The 18,508-nt window shown below is 36.5% G+C and overlaps 1 protein-coding gene and 1 pseudogene across 1 annotated transcript in view; both read left to right on the forward strand.

Moving 5' to 3' along the window:
• The first annotated feature begins 1,303 nt into the window (after positions 1-1,303).
• Positions 1,304-10,257, forward strand: LOC149169638 (cell division cycle 20.1, cofactor of APC complex-like; annotated as a pseudogene).
• A 7,492-nt stretch (positions 10,258-17,749) lies between these two features.
• LOC149169639 (uncharacterized) overlaps positions 17,750-18,508 on the forward strand; it is a 92,689-nt gene continuing 91,930 nt past the window's right edge. Inside the window, exon 1 of the mRNA XM_089427137.1 lies at positions 17,750-17,829. Within this exon, the coding sequence (XP_089283263.1) occupies positions 17,750-17,829 (80 nt within the window). The remainder of the gene's footprint in view (positions 17,830-18,508) is intronic.

The following is an 18,508-nucleotide window of genomic DNA, read 5'->3' on the forward strand; positions in this document are numbered from 1 at the left end:
TTTAATTTCAATGTTTTCTACTGTTTAAGGAGAATTCAAAGTTATTGTTTGCTCTCCTTAGGTCCTCACCTGTCATTCCTGACCATCCACCTCAATCAAAAGCATCAATACTGTCTCCTACCTCGCCCCAAAGAACCCCCTGCAGAAACTGTGTCCAATCCCCGCACCCAAAATTGTCATCCCCTCAATTTGCCACCAAAAACCCTAAAAACCCCAAATCAACCTTTTTGATCAGTTTACTAGCCTAAAATCAGTGTTACCCTATTGGTCATCTCATCCATTGAAGATTTCACCGAGATAGACCGGAGAGAACCCTCTCCAGCCCCGTAGCGCTAGCTACGAGGCTAAGTGGTTTGATGTTGCCTTGAGGTTTACCTTTCTCAGCCTGAGGTGAAATTTCAAGCGCTAACATACTGGCGACCATACTGGGGAGAACATTCAATTTGTTGATTGTCTTGTCCCAGTACATGCAATCAAGGTGCAGATCTGATGCTGATGGTGGACAGCAGTCAGACACTTATGCAGGCTGAACCATTCACCTGGCGACTCCAACTCGATCCAGACATTCCAACGCTTGCTGATCCATTTATGCAATGGTGGGGTATGTGGCAAACCCTGCCCTGTGTGAAGCTCTAAACGAATTTAGAGAATGGTTAGTGGATATTGAAATTAATGAAGAATTTTTCAGTATCTTCCTTCGTTTGTTGAAATCTCCAAAGTTCCCTTGGTTTAAAACTAGTGTCTGTGAGTTAGTTGTTGATAGAATCGAAAAGAAGATTCAATGTTTAAATGAGCAAATCCAGTCATATGATTTCCAAGACCCTAAAAAGTTCCTCCTTCGCAACAAGAAACAACAGACTTGCCTACAGATGTATACATTGACAATGTGCAGCTGGAAGTATGTATTGCAGAGTTGGGACAGCCAACAGAGTCTGGCTTCCGTGATCCTATTGCGGCATATATGGACGTGTTTTTCAGTTTGATTGACAGATCAGGCTGTCTTTTCCGTGACCAGGGTCATTACGTGCATGAAGGGCTGCCAGCAATTACATCTGTGACCTCGTGGAAGCATTCTCGAGCGGCATCATTTTCAGGTTTACTTGAATGGTTAATATGGCATTTTAGTATTACCTGATCTATTGTTTGTGCAGCAAAGTAGGGTAGCTTTTGTAAATAAATAAGCATCCATAAGGGCAACATCTTGTTTTAGTTTGCTTGAAGATTGTTAAGTCATTTCAGTTCTGAGATCAAATCAGTTTGAGTTCAGTTTCAGTTTGAAAATGAGTCAAGAGTTGTGTTGATGATGAATCCATTGCCCAATGGGTGGAGGCACTGTCTGCTCTCCCAAAGTTCTGTGGTTCTTGGCACCTCCAAAAAGCGGCAGCTGCCATCCCAAGTGGAGCCGATGTTAGACTCCGTCTTGTCAAGTCAAATGTGAGATTGATTCTTCTTCAAAACCCTGTTTTGAAGAAGAAATCATTAATATGTAATTTGTCATGATGTTCCAAAGCTCTACAGTTCTTCAAATGACAGTGTTTTTCATGTGGATGATGAGACAATCCCTGCAAAAGTTAGAAATGGATTTACATTCTCCGTAGCTGATGAACAAGGACTAGACCATGCATTACTATAGAAAGAAGCCAAATTGGTGGCTAGAACTTTTAAGAAGGCGATGACAATAGGTTTTAGCTGGGATTCTTCTGCTACTCAGTATGAAGAGCTTTATGAACAGGCTCTGGCAATCAACAAGCCCGCATTTCTAGCTCCACTCAACAATCTGCTTCAAATTCATTTATGTTTTGATAATATAACAGTTTAAAAAAAAACCAAACATGTTGGTGCAGGTTCGGCAGCTGGACAAAATCAGAGTTCTCTGTCTTTATCGTATGAGGCAGCCATAGATGTAATTTCATCTAACAGCACCAATATAGCCAATGAATTTCTTATCATGTTTGAATATTTGAAGATGCTAGAGTTAGAGGATTCTTTATCGCAGCTCAAGGTTATCCATGTTGCTGGAACTAAAGGAAAGATTCGAAATATCTCAAGAAAAGTTTCTGGCAAACTTTTGGTGGTGTTGGGACCGGTTGAAGGATAATTGAACGGAGGATGTGCCTATGCCTAATTATTTCCGCCTCCCTACTCTAGTAGCATTCAAGATATTTACATCAGAGAAAGTGGAAATGGTTGAAATGACACTTATTGTTAAGGCTGATGTGCAGGGTACTGTTCAAGCTGTAACAGATACATTGAAAAGCCTGAATAGTTCTCAGGTGCTTGTTAATATTGTTCATACAGGAGTTGGGGCAATCTCTCAAGTTGATGTTGATTTAGCCCAAGAATATGGGGCTGTCATTGTAGGTTTCAATATACGCAACATGTCAAGTTCTGTAGATGCAACAGCTTGTCAAGCAAAGATAAATATAAGGCTCCGCCGTGTAATCTATCATCTACTAGAAGATATAGGAAACTTGATTGTGAGCATGGCACCCGGCATATGTGAAACTCAAATTGTTGGTGATTAAATGTTTTTAAGCTCAAAGGAAGGAGGTTTTGCGAAACTCCATATTGCTAAAGGGAATGGGTTCAGAACGAGAAATAGAGGTCGAGTTCTATTGGTGTAATAGGGAAAAATTGAATGTGTGCTGGCACTGCTCTCTTAGCTAAAAGGAAAATTTCTTCACTATTACCAAGGGCCATGTTGACTATAATAAATGGAGGGTTTATGGCTTAATAAGGAGCAAGAGTTTAATCTTCGAGGAAGGGTTTGAATTTATTGTGGTGGGCTGTGCGACTACCATTGTTTGAAGGATGGATTGGAGTTGTGGGAGCCGTATTCCCTTGTTGGTTGAGGCAACTGGCCTCTATTATGTTTGAGGAGAGACTAAACCATTGTTTGCACAGAACTGAGTGCTCTTCTTCCTTGATGACTGTGTGAGCTTTTCTTGTAGCAAAGATTCAAATTTCAGAGGACACATTCATTTGGTTGGTTGTACATGTGTATTCTCAATCGAGTGGATCCATGTGACTTTAATGTAGCTGTGACAAAGGCAGAAAGACAGAGAGATAAGAGGTCGATTTCCTTGGGGTCTTGATTACAACAACGTATTAAAGGTTGGGCATCGTATGGAAGAGAGGGACAAAAGATTGAAAGCGGAAGAGCCGCTGGGATCAACCAACAGGGTTCATTGCACGAGATAGTTCGTCTCAAACAAACTTGAGATGTGGAGAAACCAATGTAGAAAATGGGAAGGATTCTGGTTCTGTCATTTGTTAATGTGATAAAGAGAATAATGCCGAAACAGATCATGATGTATCCACTTCAGGTGGGAAATGATCTTCTGAACAAAAATCATGTGATCAATATTGATTGTCCAGGTACTTCTGTTCCGTTTGTCGTATCTTCTTGTCCACCTTCTACAAACATGTGTATGTCAAAAGGGGCCGGGGACATCTGGAAAGATCAGTCTTTGTCGTTTCTCATTCAACAAACGACGCAAATGCCTGGACGCGTAGATTCATGCGTTAGTTTCATCGGTACTATACCATGCTCAACAGATATGCCCATCATTATTGGATTAGAAAGATTGTAGGGGGGTCTGGATTCTGCGTTGTGGCAATTGAATACTCCGGCATTCAATCCGATATATGCGGTGGATTTACTCCAGATTATCAAAATCTTTTCCTAATTTCGGTAAACCGGCCAACGCATTTCCAGAGATTTGGGGCGCAGTTTGCAAAGTGGCATGCAAGATTCGATTGCCTGTGTTTATCTTCAGTAAATGGGATGGACACCTGTAATGCCACCTCTTCATCAGATTCAACAGATTCGAGTGGAAGGAGCGCTATTCTCTCTTCAAAAGCGCTGAGTGTTTGTTTTTTAGTTTTATTTATTAATAATGAAAAAACAAATCCCTTGTCTTGGGGGTCGATTTGTTTTGTTTTAACAGATTTTTTATTTAATGTATCAAAAACAAAATCATTTGGTTAGAGAGTGGGGGAGAGAATTCTAAGTGCTGAGAGGTGTGTGTAACAGAGTTTCATTGTACAGTTTTTGATAGAGATTTCTAATGAAATTACACAGCTCTGACTTCTGAGATTCCTGTGGTATGAAAGTTAGCATAAGTTTTTCTTCTGTTTCATATGTAAACTGTTATGTTTCATTTCACTTCATGATCATTTCTAATTGAACAAATGAAGTGTTAAGGTAGAATTCATCATTTGTATGCTCTGCCTTTAAGTTTGTTCAATATTTCATGTTTTCTTCTGTTTGACAAGGATTCATCTTCTATGCCCTTGTCAGCTCCTCAGCAGTCTTGCCATCCCATTTAATCTCAATTTGATGTTAAATTTCTTTCCTACCTTGCCTCAGTCGATAATCTGTGTTTTTTATTATATTTCTCTGTTCAAGCTGTTACTTTTCCCATGCAGCCCAGAAAAACCCCATCATTTTATTAAAAAACCCTTTTTTATCAATTTACTAGCCTAAAATCAGTGTTTCCCTATTGGTCATCTCGCCCATTGAAGATTTCACCGAGATAGACCGGAGAGAGCCCTCTCCAGCCCCGTAGGGCTAGCTACGAGGCTAAGTGGTTTGATGTTGCCTTGAGGTTTACCTTTCTCAGCCTGAGGTGAAATTTCAAGCGCTAACAACTGGTACAATTATTTGAACTTGTGAATTTTTATTTTTTTTGGGGGGGAGGGGGAGATGTTAGACTGTGAGTTCCTAAATAATCACAAAATTTGAGAATACAATTGCCATCACTGGTAAATCTTATCTTGATGAGATGTCATGATGATCCACTAATAAGTTGTCAGTCTTATCTACATCTAGACATAAAAGATCTTGAATGGTAATTGATGTATTATAAAGTTAAATTTTGAAATCAATATAATTAGGCCGATAGGCCTTCCTTTGAGTGAGCTTTTCGTCTACACTTTGTTTCTCTGCTTGACAGCTGGCGTGCACCTTCAACTCCCATATGGTTGACATTTGTCATGCAACTCCATTTCTGTTTCTCCTCTTCAGCTCTCTGCTCTCCCTATTTTTTTCCACGACCATTTCCATTCCTCCTGTTTCCGCTTTCTGCTCTTCCTGTTCTCTTCCACGCTCTGCTGCAATGATGTGTCTCGTTTCTACTATGCAATCTGTTGTGCACGACCTAGCCATTGGTTATTCAGTATACCCTGTTTACAGCCTTGTTTTATTGTTCAGAAATCGTTCACTTAGGTGCTCATAGTTCTTTTGTTCGAATTTTAGCTTAGTGCTCTCAAGAACAAACGCGGAATCGAACTCGGGACTGGCTGCGGCGTCGCTGGAATGGGCCTGGCCCTGCTCGGCCTCGACGTGGTCTTGACCGACATCACCCCTGTTCTGCCCGCCCTCAAACGCAACATGAAGAAAAACACGACGGCGACCTCCCTCGCCTCAGCCGGAAAACCAAGATCCGGCGTTGGAAGAGTGAAGATTTCTCAGCTGTATTGGAACAATGAGAAGCAGATTCAGGTACTGAAGCCTCCATTTGATTTCATTGTTGTCACAGATGTTGTTTATTTGGAGAATATCGTGGAGCTTTTGATTTCCACCATGAATGCCCTTTCTGGAGCGAATGCTGTAATTCTATTAGGTTATCAGATACGATGTCCAGAAGCCCATTAGCTTTTTTGGCAGATTTGTCCTAATTATTTCATTGTGGAGAAAATACCCCATGAGGATTTGCATCCAGAGTATGCGTATGAAGAAACTGATGTGTATATTCTCGGGATCCAGCATTGGAAGAGTGAAGATTTCTCAGCTCTATTGGAACAACGAGAAACAGATTCAGGTACTGAAGCCTCCCTTTGATTTCATTATTGTCACGGATGTTGTTTATTTGGAGAATACTGTGGAGCCTTTGATTTCCACCTTGAATGCCCTTTCTAGAGTGAATACTATAATTCTATTAGGTTATCAGATACAATCTACAAAAGCCCATCATCTTTTTTCGCATATTTCTCCTAATTGTTTCACTGTGGAGAAAGTACCCCATGAGGATTTGCATTTGGAGTATGCGTATGAAGAAACTGATGTGTATATTCTCTGGAAAAAATGACCTAAGTGTGGGTAAAATAAGGTTTTCCAGGGTTTAGGGGTGGGGCGCAAATTGTATATGGGTTATAAAGTAGAGGGCGCATAAAGTACCTGGCCCTGTTATGCAAAAACTCTGATCAGATTGCCACTGGGGGAAATCTTAGGCAGATCCTATTTCCGGAACTGGGTTGTCCAATTTTGTTCCACCGCAGGACAACGTTGCAGCTTTTGAAGTCGACATTCTTCTTTATGTGTGCGAGCATGAAGCCTCCCGGGTGAAAGGCGGCCGAAGAAGGCCAGAAAAAGGGTCACTATCATATTCCATTATATATAATGCTTTGAGAACCAGATCTTCCGTTGATGTTTACTTGTGTAAGAAAACCAAACCCTTAAGCCCTTTTAGATTGTACAAAATGGCTTGTGTTTGTTAATGCAGTAATATTCCATTTGGTGGATTGTTTGCAGTCTCCTTATACTTTTTCACTTAATGCTGAATTTGCTACCACACCCCAATCCAATTTTTAAAAATATTTACAAATTATTTCAGCACTGAAAAATACCTTTTGTGAATGAAACTTTAATCCCAGCCATTGATATTTACCTGCTTTTGCATTCTAAATATAACCTTGGAATCCAGTCAAACAGAATAGTGTTTGGGGCTTTCGTTATTAGTACACTGGATATGCCCATCTCAGAACAATTGTCCTTGGGCCATTTACCTTTTTTTTCTTAATATTTTAACTTATCCATGTTGATTATAGTCTGTAGATAGAACTCTGGATGCACCAGACCTTGTGGATGATTATTTTTTGAACCTACTGGACTGGAGTTTGAACAATGTGTTGTCCATAGCCCTTGGCAATACTGTATACCTGTGGGATGCTTCAAATAGTTCTATATCGGAGCTTCTAATTGCAGACGATGAAGAAGGCCCTGTTACTAGTGTTAGCTGGGCACCTGATGGGAGGCACATTGCCATTGGGTTGAATAATTCTGTTATACAGCTATGGGACTCTTCATCTGATAAACAGGTAAATAAAATCTCCTTATCTCTTTAAGGTTTTTTCATTCTAATGTAATGGAAATCTCCAAATTTTGACATGGATAAAATTGCAGTTAAGAGCATTGAAAGGTCATCATGCACGTGTTGGTGCCCTTGCTTGGAATGGTCCTATTCTTACGACAGGAAGACGGGATGGGATCATAATCAATCATGATGTTCGTATGTGAGAGCACATTGTTCAAACATACAGAGGGCATGACTAGGAGGTTTGTGGATTGAAATGGTCTCTTTCTGGCCAACAACTTGCAAGTGGGGGGAATGACAATCTATTGTACATTTGGGATCAGAGCATGGCATCCCATAATTCTACCTCTCAATATCTCCACCGCTTAGATGAACACCGTGCAACAATCAAGGCCTTGGCATGGTGCCCCTTCCAAAGCAATCTTTTAGCATCTAGTGGAGGGAGTGCATACATGTCTATAAAGTTTTGGAATACTCACACAGGTGCCTGCTTAAATACTGTAGACACTCATTCCCAAGTTTGTTCATTACTCTGGAATAGGCATGAACGTGAGTTACTGAGTTCACATGGATTTAGTCAGAACCAGTTAACCTTATGGAAGTACCCATCTATGGTGAAGATTACTGAACTTACAGGTCATACTTCTCGAGTTCTTCATCTAGCACAGGTATGGAAATTGATTTATTTTTATGAGTACCTATGCATTCATCTTTCGTTTTATGAATGGATTTGTCCTCGTGATCCTTCTTATGCCTTACCTCTTCAGAGCCCTGATGGGTACACAATTGCATCAGCTGCAGCAGATGAAACACTCAGGTTTTGGCAAATATTTGGAGTTCCTGGTACCTCAAAAAGGGCAAAGAGTAAAGATGAAAATGGGGCTTTCAGCAAGTGTCATACTTACATCCGCTAATAAGCATCTTTCTATATTTATGAAATGAGGATGTTTAACTCAAGGTAGTAATTCAATGTTTTGTTTTCTATTTCACATAGCTCTTCTGTAGGTTGTTGGATTGCCATGGAGCATGTTCCACTTTCTTCAATGTAATATGCTACAGTTTCTTCTTTCTTTCTTCTCATATACCATGAACTTTGAATTTATCTTTTGTGAAACTTGATGAAACAATGTTGCAACAGCTTTTTGAGACAAGAACCACTCCTTCAGCTGCATCGTAAAAATTAAAATGGTTTTGGCAAGTCTTTGGAGCCCCATATTCTTCAGTGAAGGTTCTGAAAATGATACATTATGAGTGTCAGCAAGTATGTCATTCACATCAACAAAGAAACCTCCACGCCTCCTCCACTCATGGAATAATTCACATTCTACAAAAAGCCTTCACGCCTCTACTCAATCTTATAGGTAATTCTTGAATGATTTATCTTCTTCATTTTGCTATGACGCACTTATTATGTAATTTCTTACCTGAGATAAATTCTATATCTCTATTGCTATAGAATTTTAGTTCTGTATCTATATTGCTATCTCATTTGTATAATTTTTTCGTAATATTTTACATTGTACTGTAGTTCAGTTCCTTAGGCTTGCAAAATTCATCTCTCACATACATTCATTCAAGAGATCAGTAAAGCATTTTTTAATAGACATTAATCAGAAAAATAGTCACATGCATAGGTCCTTGAAACTTGAAAGAACTCCATGAATTACCCTGACTTATGGTTACAACTCTCAACCTTACAAAAATTTTGACTGCGACAGAAGAACTGAAAAACTGACTAAATACCTCCATGCATACCAGGTATTGATGATATAGCCATGAATAAGTAGACACTAAATTGAGAGCTTCTAATGTGCTGCTAGGACAAGCGATATTCATCATCATTTGTTGTGCCCCTGTTGCAAGATCATGTCTCATGGAACTGTTGGTCTGATCAGTTATCTTTGTCCTCTGACACCTTAAATATTTTGAATGTTTGTTAAAGTTGTTCATGCTCATTGGTTCTATGATCTATTATATCACTCCTCCCATTTGCCAGTATCTATTATTGGTCTGTTGGACTGATCAACCATATTTATCCTATATTCATCTGCTTCCCAAATTAGTTTAAGTTGTGGCTTTTTTGTTTGTCTGATTTCCATCTGGTGCCTGTGCTTTGATTTGAAACTTCGTTGTTTGTGTTAATTGTTGTGATTGCTTTCTCTGGGACCCTTGTCAGATTTTGGCCTCTCATACTGTCTGCCCCACTAATTGATATTTTTGCTGGTACTCAAATTTAACATACCCACATGTGTTTTCCAATACCTTTCTTTATGCCAAATAGTGTGGGTTTCAGTGCCAATAAAGTAGATTAAGCTCCATCATGGTTTCATCTATTTATTGCCACTTTCCAGTACATATTGGTAATGAATTCATTTATTGATGAGTAAGAAATAACCAGATGAAAACCTTGTTTTCCCTATTCGTAAAGTTCTAAGGTAAGTGAAAGGAGATACTTGTCAGATTTCTTAAATTTAATGTGGCAGCATTTAGTCACTTAGTTTTATTCAAAGATTGTAGATGATCTGTAATTTATTATGCATGGTTGATTGGTACTTAGCAAGTTAGCATTGCATTTGCCATATGTCTAACAAATGATTTTTGAAATTTTCATCCTTTTAGTCAACAATAAAGGGGATAATGAGGTATCAACAATGAATTCTATTAAGGATCAATGGAAATAATTAAGATGAAATTCTAGTTTTGCCTCTTTTTAAAGGTACCTCCTTAGGCTATTTAAATGATATACTGTCAGGTATTTTAAGCTAATGTAGCAGAATTTAGATAATCACAGAGGTTGGGTTTGCAGCTACTGTCTAATTTGTTATGCATGGTTATCTGATACTTAAGACTACCATTTAATATGTGTCTAATGCTGATGAATTGCTTCTATTACTCAGTAATAATTGTTTTATTGCAGTGCATCCTTCTGAATCAAAATCCTAGGCAAGGCATAAGGAACATGGGATCGTGCCAACATTCTAAGATGCACATGGATGGATTCAAACTCTCAACCGAAGAATCATACGGAGAAGACTAGCATGGTCCCTCCATTGCATTTTGTATTATGGTGCACTTGTTTGTTGGTTCTGTACTTAGCTAATCGCACTACAATTTTGCAGCACATTTGACTTTTTAAGTAGCCCTTGTTGATACATCTATGTGTCATCTTTATATTATTTTATCATTTATGGCATGAGTTGCCTTGCAACTTCAAGTTCTTGTATTGCATTCTTCCGTCACTATTACCTGATTGTAGCTCTTCATTTCTGGCATGAATGATCAATATTTATTGATGTCTATCACATTATTTTTCTCGGCATTTATAAATGCCAATAGTAGAGTGGACATTTTTCCACCCTTCAACTTGACTGTTGGAAATCAACTTGACACTCTTCTACAATTAGTGTTTTAGAAATTGGTAATTACCAAGTGATCCATAAACGGTAGGCCCGCCTGTTTGTCTCGCCAACATGGGTCCTTCTCTGTGGAATTAAAAATGTACGTCTTTGCAATCACTATAGAACTGAGTTCAAGCTTCTTCCAGATCATCCCGTGATGAATAGCTCTGTTCCAGATCTGGTTTCAAGGCTACTTTTATTTGTTTAACAGTGCCAAGTCTAATTCCCAACAACAGATACATGTTGATTCCATTTCAAATGTCAGCTAAAATACCACATTGTTCATTTAAATGTATCACTTTTTTCATCAACACATCTGCCAAATCATTATAAAGTCAAGTAATAAACAAGATGCTAATCAATAACATGCAGGAATGACTCTGTTTGCATTCAGATTCAAGATTTGTTTTACATGTTTGTAGTAGAATACCAATCTCACTGCCAAGTGGAGATTAGTGCACTTCGTTTATATTTGCTACTTCTTTGCTTTTGAATGGGGATAATGCTCTGGCATTGCAGGGTTGGGTTTTGTTTTTTGTGGTTCTGTTATCACTCATGAATGGATGTGTTTATGGATTGAAGTTTAAGGAAAATATGGGTTTACTGTAGCATATGAATGGGATGCATCCAAGCATTGAAATTTCAGAAGTTGGGTTTATTGTGCCTATGAAATGGCATGTGTTCATGCTTTTGAAATTTTACTCAGAGAAAAGGAAAGATGGATTTGGTATTGCATATGAATGAGATGCATTCTTCGTATATTCTTGGCCATCTATAGAGGTTTCTTGATTTTGGGTAATTAACTTACTCTAAAATGAAATAAGACATTCAATGTGTTTCTGAAAAGTAATTGCACAATAATCCAGTCCAAGAAAACAAGGTTTTCCACAAACCAATTAACTCTTCTAGAAAAATTCAACAATTCCAATTTAATAATCCTATCGACCTCTCTTTGTACGTTTTCGGACAATTGCTAGTATAATAGATGGCTTCAAGCCTTTTCCGCTAGTTTTCTTGTCTTGTCTCACTCTCACAGATTCTCAACATAAATCTTAGCAAAAGCTCAAAACCTTACTTGCACTTGAATAAGAACATTTTAAATATATCCACCAATAATATAATAGATAAATAAAATTCAATAATTCAAATAAATTAATAAATATATATTAACTTCCACAAGACTAAAATTACTATATTAAACAATATAATAAATAGAGTCAATTAATTAATTAATAGAAAGTGAGTTATTAATCCATTACTAATCCTAATCCTTATAAAACCAATTATAAATCCATTACTAATCCTAATCCTAATAAAATCAACTATAAATAAAAAAACGTAAAAACAAACTATTTAAAAATATTTAATTTACACCAATTTTCTTCATTCATCCCAAAAATATACTTTAAAAACGCATTGAAAAAATCGCATAACCATACTTAGCACAAACAGAAATTAAAATAAAACCCCAAACAAACTCATTTTGCTTTTTGGCTAGAACTAAGTTTGTTGGAATGAACCTTTATACCTCGAGGAGTTATTCAAGTTGTGAGAGCAAAGAGAGAAATGTCGACGCTACCTGCGATTTTCGTTTCATTCGCAGAGATGGGGTAGTCTCTTTCTTACGCAGACTCAAACTTTACTTGGAAATCCCATGTCCCAACTCAATGGTTTTCGCCATTCCTTCTTTTAAACGTTACCAATAATCATATAATGAGTAGTGGCCACCTATGCTCAATGATAACTTTTATATTTCAAAGTACTCCTAACTAATTCAATTTGTGAGTTGAGGATTTCTTGATGAAGTTAAAAAGATTGATAAAAGTGCCAATGTTGTTAGAGAAATGGACACATCAATGTTTTGATCTCCATCATTGTCTTCATTGTGGGAAGAAAAAGCACCCATCAGAAAGATGTCGAAAGCAAAATAATCTAAGAAATTAATTCAATATGGATGGATAAATCATTGGAGATGGAATCAAGAACCAAAGAAGTTGCATAAGTCCTATTGTTTGGTCAAGATAGAGGTAAAGACAAAGCTGTTTGAAGAAACTGACAAAGAGCTTTCAACAAGTTATTCGAAAAAAATGGTACTCTCCCACATCTTGATGGGGGGAGCACATGCATAACTCTCCTACACCTTTGGGTGGGGATAGTAAATTCACAGATGCAAATTAAAACAAAACCCCAAAAAAACTCATTTTTCTTTTTGGTTCGAAATAAGTTCGTCAGAATGAACCTTTATACCCCGAGGAGTTATTCAAGTTGTGAGAAAAAAGAGAGAAATGTCAATGCTACCTGCAATTTCCGTTTCATTCGCGGAGATGGGGCAGTCTCTTTCTTATGCAAACTGGAACTTTACTTGGTAATCCCATGTCCCAACTCAATGATTTTCGCCATTCCTTCTTTTAAACGTTACCAGTAATCATATAATGAACAATGGCCACCTATACTCAATGATAACTTTTATATTTCAAAGTACTTCAAATAAATTCAACTTGTGAGTTCAAGATTTATTGAAGTCAAAAAGATTGATAAAAGTGCCAACATTATTAGAGAAATGGACACATCAATATTTTGATCTCCATCTTGGATAAAAGTGCCAACATTGTTAGAGAAATGGACACATCAATATTTTCATCTCCATCTTTGTCTTCATTGTGGGAAGAAAAATCACCCATCAGAAAGATGTTGAAAGCAAAATAATCTAAGAAATTAATTCAATATGGATGGATAAATCATTGGAGATGGAGCCCCAAGGGTTAGCTTAGTTGGTCAAAATTCGTGCCTCGCCATCGGGAGGTCACGGGGTCCATTCTCCCCAAAGCCCTTGGGGTTAGGCCTAGCTAGTGGGCTGCGGAGCTAGATTCCCTTCGAGGTCGATCAGCCTAGATTTTTCTGTGGACGTAGCGCCACCCGTTGACTAGGGTGTCCGTGAACCACAACCCAAAAAAAAAAATCATTGGAGATGGAATCAAGAAGTAAAGAAGTTGCATAATACAGTTTGGTTAAGATAGAGGTAAAGACAAAGTTGTATGAAGAAATAGATAAAGAGCTTTCAAGAAGTTATTCCAAAAAAAATATGGTACTCTCCCACACCTTAATGGGGGGAGAACATGCATAACTCTCCTACACCTTTGGGTGGGGAGAGTAAATTAATAAAACAAATTGGTTAGTGGTAAATTAAAAACCACCACATTATTCAAATCAAGCATATAGGTTAATAGTCATCTGAAAGCCACCATATTATTGAAAGTAGATTGGTTAGTGGTCATCCAAAAACCACCACCTTATTCAAAGAAGATTGGTTAGTGGCCATCCACAAGCCACCTCATTATTCAAAGTAGATTGGTTAATGGTAAACCATAAACCACCAGTTTCTATGGAAGACGATTAGTGGTCAACCAAAAAAACCACCACTTAAAGAATCCAAAGCACTAGCTTGGATCCTTTCAAGAATGAACTATTGAAAAACTTCTCACCTTGCACCTAACAAGGGTGGACATCACATATAATTTTCGAGGTCTTATTAGCATTTAGTCTTCAATTGGGAATTCATGCATAGTAACTGGTCTCCTCAATATAAAATGATTTCAATTATTCAACTGAAATATTTGGACATAACAATTGTTCACTTCCTCGATATTCAAATATTGGTAGTTTTCAGGCATATCTTCATTGAAACTTAGTTCAATAATTTTAGACAGTGAAGATAACACGTTATTGGTACAATTATTTGAACTTGTGATTTTTTTTTGGGGGCGGGGGGGGCGGGGGGGCGGTGGTACGAGGGGAGATGTTAGACTATGAGTTCCTAAATAATCACAAAATCTAAGAATACAACAGTCATGACTTGTAAATCTTATCTTGATGAGATGTTTTGATGATCCACTAATAAGTTGTGAGTGTGATCTAGACCTAGACCTAAAAGATCCTGAATGGTAATTGATGTATTATAAATTAAATTTTGAAATCAATATACTAGAATAGATGGGTTCAAGCCTTTTCCGCTAGTTTTCTTGTCTTGTCTCACTCTCCCAAATTCTTAACATTAAACTTAGCAAAATCTCAAAACCTTACTTGCACTTGCATAAGAACATTTTAAATATATCCACAAATAATATAATAGATAAATAAAATTCAATAATTCAAATAAATTAATAATATAATTTCCTTATAAAAAGAAAAAATATATATTTTAACTTCCACAATACTAAAAATTAGTATATAAAACAATATAATAAATAGAGTCAAACAATTAATTAATAGAAAGTGAATTATTAATCCATTACTAATCCTAATCCTAATAAAATCAACTATAAATCAAAAACGTAAAAATAAACTATTTAAAAATATTTAATTTACACCAATTTTCTTCATTCATCCCAAAAATATACTTTAAAAACACATTGAAAAAATCTCCTAACCATACTTAGCACATATGCAAATTAAAATAAAACCCCAAACAAACTCATTTTACTTTTTGGTTCGAAATAAGTTTGTGGGAATGAACCTTTATACCCAGAGGAGTTATTCAAGTTGTGAGGGAAAAGAGAGAAATGTCGACGCTACCTGCGATTTTCATTTCGTTTGTGGAGACGGGGCAGTCTCTTTCTTATGTAGACTAGAACTTTACTTAGTAATCCCATGTCCCAACTCAATGATTTTCGCAATTCCTTCTTTTAAATGTTACCAATAAGCATATTATGACCAGTGGCCACCCATGCTCAATGATAACTTTTATATTTCAAAGTACTCCAAACCAATTCAATTTGTGAGTTCAGGATTTCTTGATGAAGTTAAAGATTGATAAAAGTGCCAACGTTGTTAGAGAAATGGAGACATCAATGTTTTGATCTCCATCCTTGTCTTCATTGTGGGAAGAAAAAACACCCATCAGAAAGATGTCGAAAGTAAAATAATCTAAGAAATTAATTCAATATGGATGGATAAATCATTGGAGATGGAATCAAGAAGTAAAGAAGTTGCATAAGTCCTACAGTTTGGTCAAGATAGAGGTAAAAACAAAGCTGTCTGGAGAAATTGACAAAGAGCTTTGAACAAGTTATTCCAAAAAAGATGGTACTTTCCCACACCTTAATGGGGGGAGCACATGCATAACTCTCCTACACCTTTCGGTGGGGAGAGTAAATTCACAGATGCAAATTAAAATAAAACCCCAAACAAACTCATTTTGCTTTTTGGTTCGAAATAAGTTCTTCGGAATGAACCTTTATACCTCGAGGAGTTATTCAAGTTGTGAAGGAAAAGAGAGAAATGTTGAAGCTACCTGCGATTTCCGTTTCATTCGCGGAGATGGGGCAACCTCTTTCTTATGCAAACTGAAACTTTACATGGTAATCCCATGTCCCAACTCAATGATTTTCACCATTCCTTCTTTTAAACGTTACTAGTAATCATATAATGAACATTGGCCACCTATACTCAATGATAAATTTTATATTTCAAAGTACTCCAAACCAATTTAGTTTGTGAGTTTAGGATTTCTTTATTAAGTTAAAAATATTGATAAAAGTGCCAACATTGTTAGAGAAATTGACACATCAATGTTTTGATCTCCATCCTTGTCTTCATTGTGGGAAGAAAAATCACCCATCAGAAAGATGTCGAAAGCAAAATAATCTAAGAAATTAATTCAATATGGATGGATAAATCATTGGAGATGGAATCAAGAAGTAAAGAAGATGCATAAGTCCTACAGTTTGGTCAAGATAGAGGTAAATACAAAGTTGTATGAAGAAATTGACAAAAATCTTTCAACAAGTTATTCCAAAATAAAGATGGTACTCTCCCACACCTTAATCGGGGGAGCACATGCATAACTCTCCTACACCTTTGGGTGGGGAGAGTAAATTGATAAAACAGATTGGTTAGGGGTAAATCGAAAACCACCACATTATTCAAATCAAGCATATAGGTTAACGGTCATCTAAAAACCACCGCATTATTGAAAGTAGATTGGTTAGTGGTCATCCAAAAACCACCACCCTATTCAAAGAAGATTGGTTAGTGGTTATCCACAAGCCACCACATTATTCAAAGTAGATTGGTTAATGGTAAACCATAAACCACCAATTTCTATGGAATACGATCAGTGGTCAACCAAAAAAACCACCACTTAAAGAATCCAAAGCCCTAGAATGGATCCTTTCAAGAATGAACTATTGAAAAACTTCTCATCTTTCACCTAATAGGGGTGGACATCACATATAAGTTTCAAGGTCTTATTAGCATTTAGTCATCAATTGGGAATTCATGCATAGTAATTGGTCTCCTCAATATAAAATCATTTCAATTATTCAACTGAAATATTTGGACATAACAATTGTTCATTTCCCTGATATTCAAATATTGGCAGTTTTCATGCATATCTTCTTTTAAACTTAGTTCAATAGTTTTAGACAGTGAAGATAACACATGTTACTGGCACAATTATTTGAACTTGTGATTTTTTTTTAGGGGGGTGGGAGATGTTAGACTATGAGTTCTTAAATAATCACAAAATCTGAGAATACAACTGTCATGAATTGTAAATCTTATCTTGATGAGATGTCGTGATGATCCACCAATAAGTTGTGGGTGTGATCTAGATCTAGACCTAAAATATCATGAATGGTAATTGATGTATTACAAAGTTAAATTTTGAAATCAATATAATAGAATAGATGGCTTCAAGCCTTTTCCGCTAGTTTTCTTGTCTTGTCTCACTCTTGCAGATTCTTAACATAAAACTTAGCAAAAGCTCAAAACCTTACTTGCACTTGCATAAGAGCATTTAAATATATCCACCAATAATATAATAGATAAATAAAATTCAATAATTCAAGTAAATTAATAATACAATTTGCTTATAAAAAGAAAAGAAAAAGTATTTTAACTTCCACAAGACTCAAAATTAGTATATAAAACAATATAATAAATAGAGTCAAACAATTAATTAATAGAAAGTGAATTATTAATCCATTACTAATCCTAATCCTAATAAAATCAACTATAAATAAAAAACGTAAAACAAACTATTTGAAAATATTTAATTTACACCAATTTTCTTCATTCATCCCAAAAATATACTTTAAAAATGCATTGAAAAAATCTCATAACCATACTTAGCAGAGACGCAAATTAAAACAAAACCCCAAACAAACTCATTTTGCTTTTTGGTTCGAAATAAGTTCATCGGAATGAACCATTATACCTCGAGGAGTTATTCAAGTTGTGATGGAAAAGAGAGAAATGTCGACGCTACCTGCGATTTCCGTTTCATTCGTGGAGATGGGGCAGTCCCTTTCTTATGCAAATTGGAACTTTACTTGGTAATCCCATGTCCCAACTCAATGATTTTCGCCATTCCTTCTTTTAATCGTTACCAGTAATCATATAATGAGCAGTGACCACCTATGATCAATGATAACTTTTATATTTCAAAGTACTCCAAACCAATTCCGTTTTTGAGTTCAAGATTTCTTGATGAAGTTAAAAAGATTGATAAAAGTGCCAACATTGTTAGAGAAATAGAGACATCAATGTTTTGATCTCCATCCTTGTCTTCATTGTGGGAAGAAAAATCACCCATTAGAAAGATGTCGAAAGCAAAATAATCTAAGAAAGTAATTCATATGGATGGATAAATCATTGGAGATGGAATCAAGAAGTAAAGAAGTTGCATAAGTCCTACATTTTGGTCAAGATAGAGATAAAGACAAAGATGTCTGAAGAAATTCACAAAGATATCTCAACAAGTTATTCAAAAAAAAAGATGGTACTCTCCCACACCTTAATGGGGGAAGCACATGAATAACTCTACTACACCTTTTGGTGGGGAGAGTAAATTCGTAGATGCAAATAAAATAAAACCCCAAACAAACTCATTTTGATTTTTGGTTTGAAATAAGTTCGTCAGAATGAACCTTTATACCCAGAGGATTTATTCAAGTTGTGAGGGAAAAGAGAGAAATGTCGACGCTACCTATGATTTCTGTTTTATTCGCAGAG

The sequence above is a fragment of the Pinus tabuliformis genome, chromosome 4_2 (genome assembly GCF_031772625.1).
Source record: "Pinus tabuliformis cultivar Carrire ecotype Pingquan chromosome 4_2, CPIR1, whole genome shotgun sequence".
Taxonomy (NCBI): Eukaryota; Viridiplantae; Streptophyta; class Pinopsida; order Pinales; family Pinaceae; genus Pinus; species Pinus tabuliformis.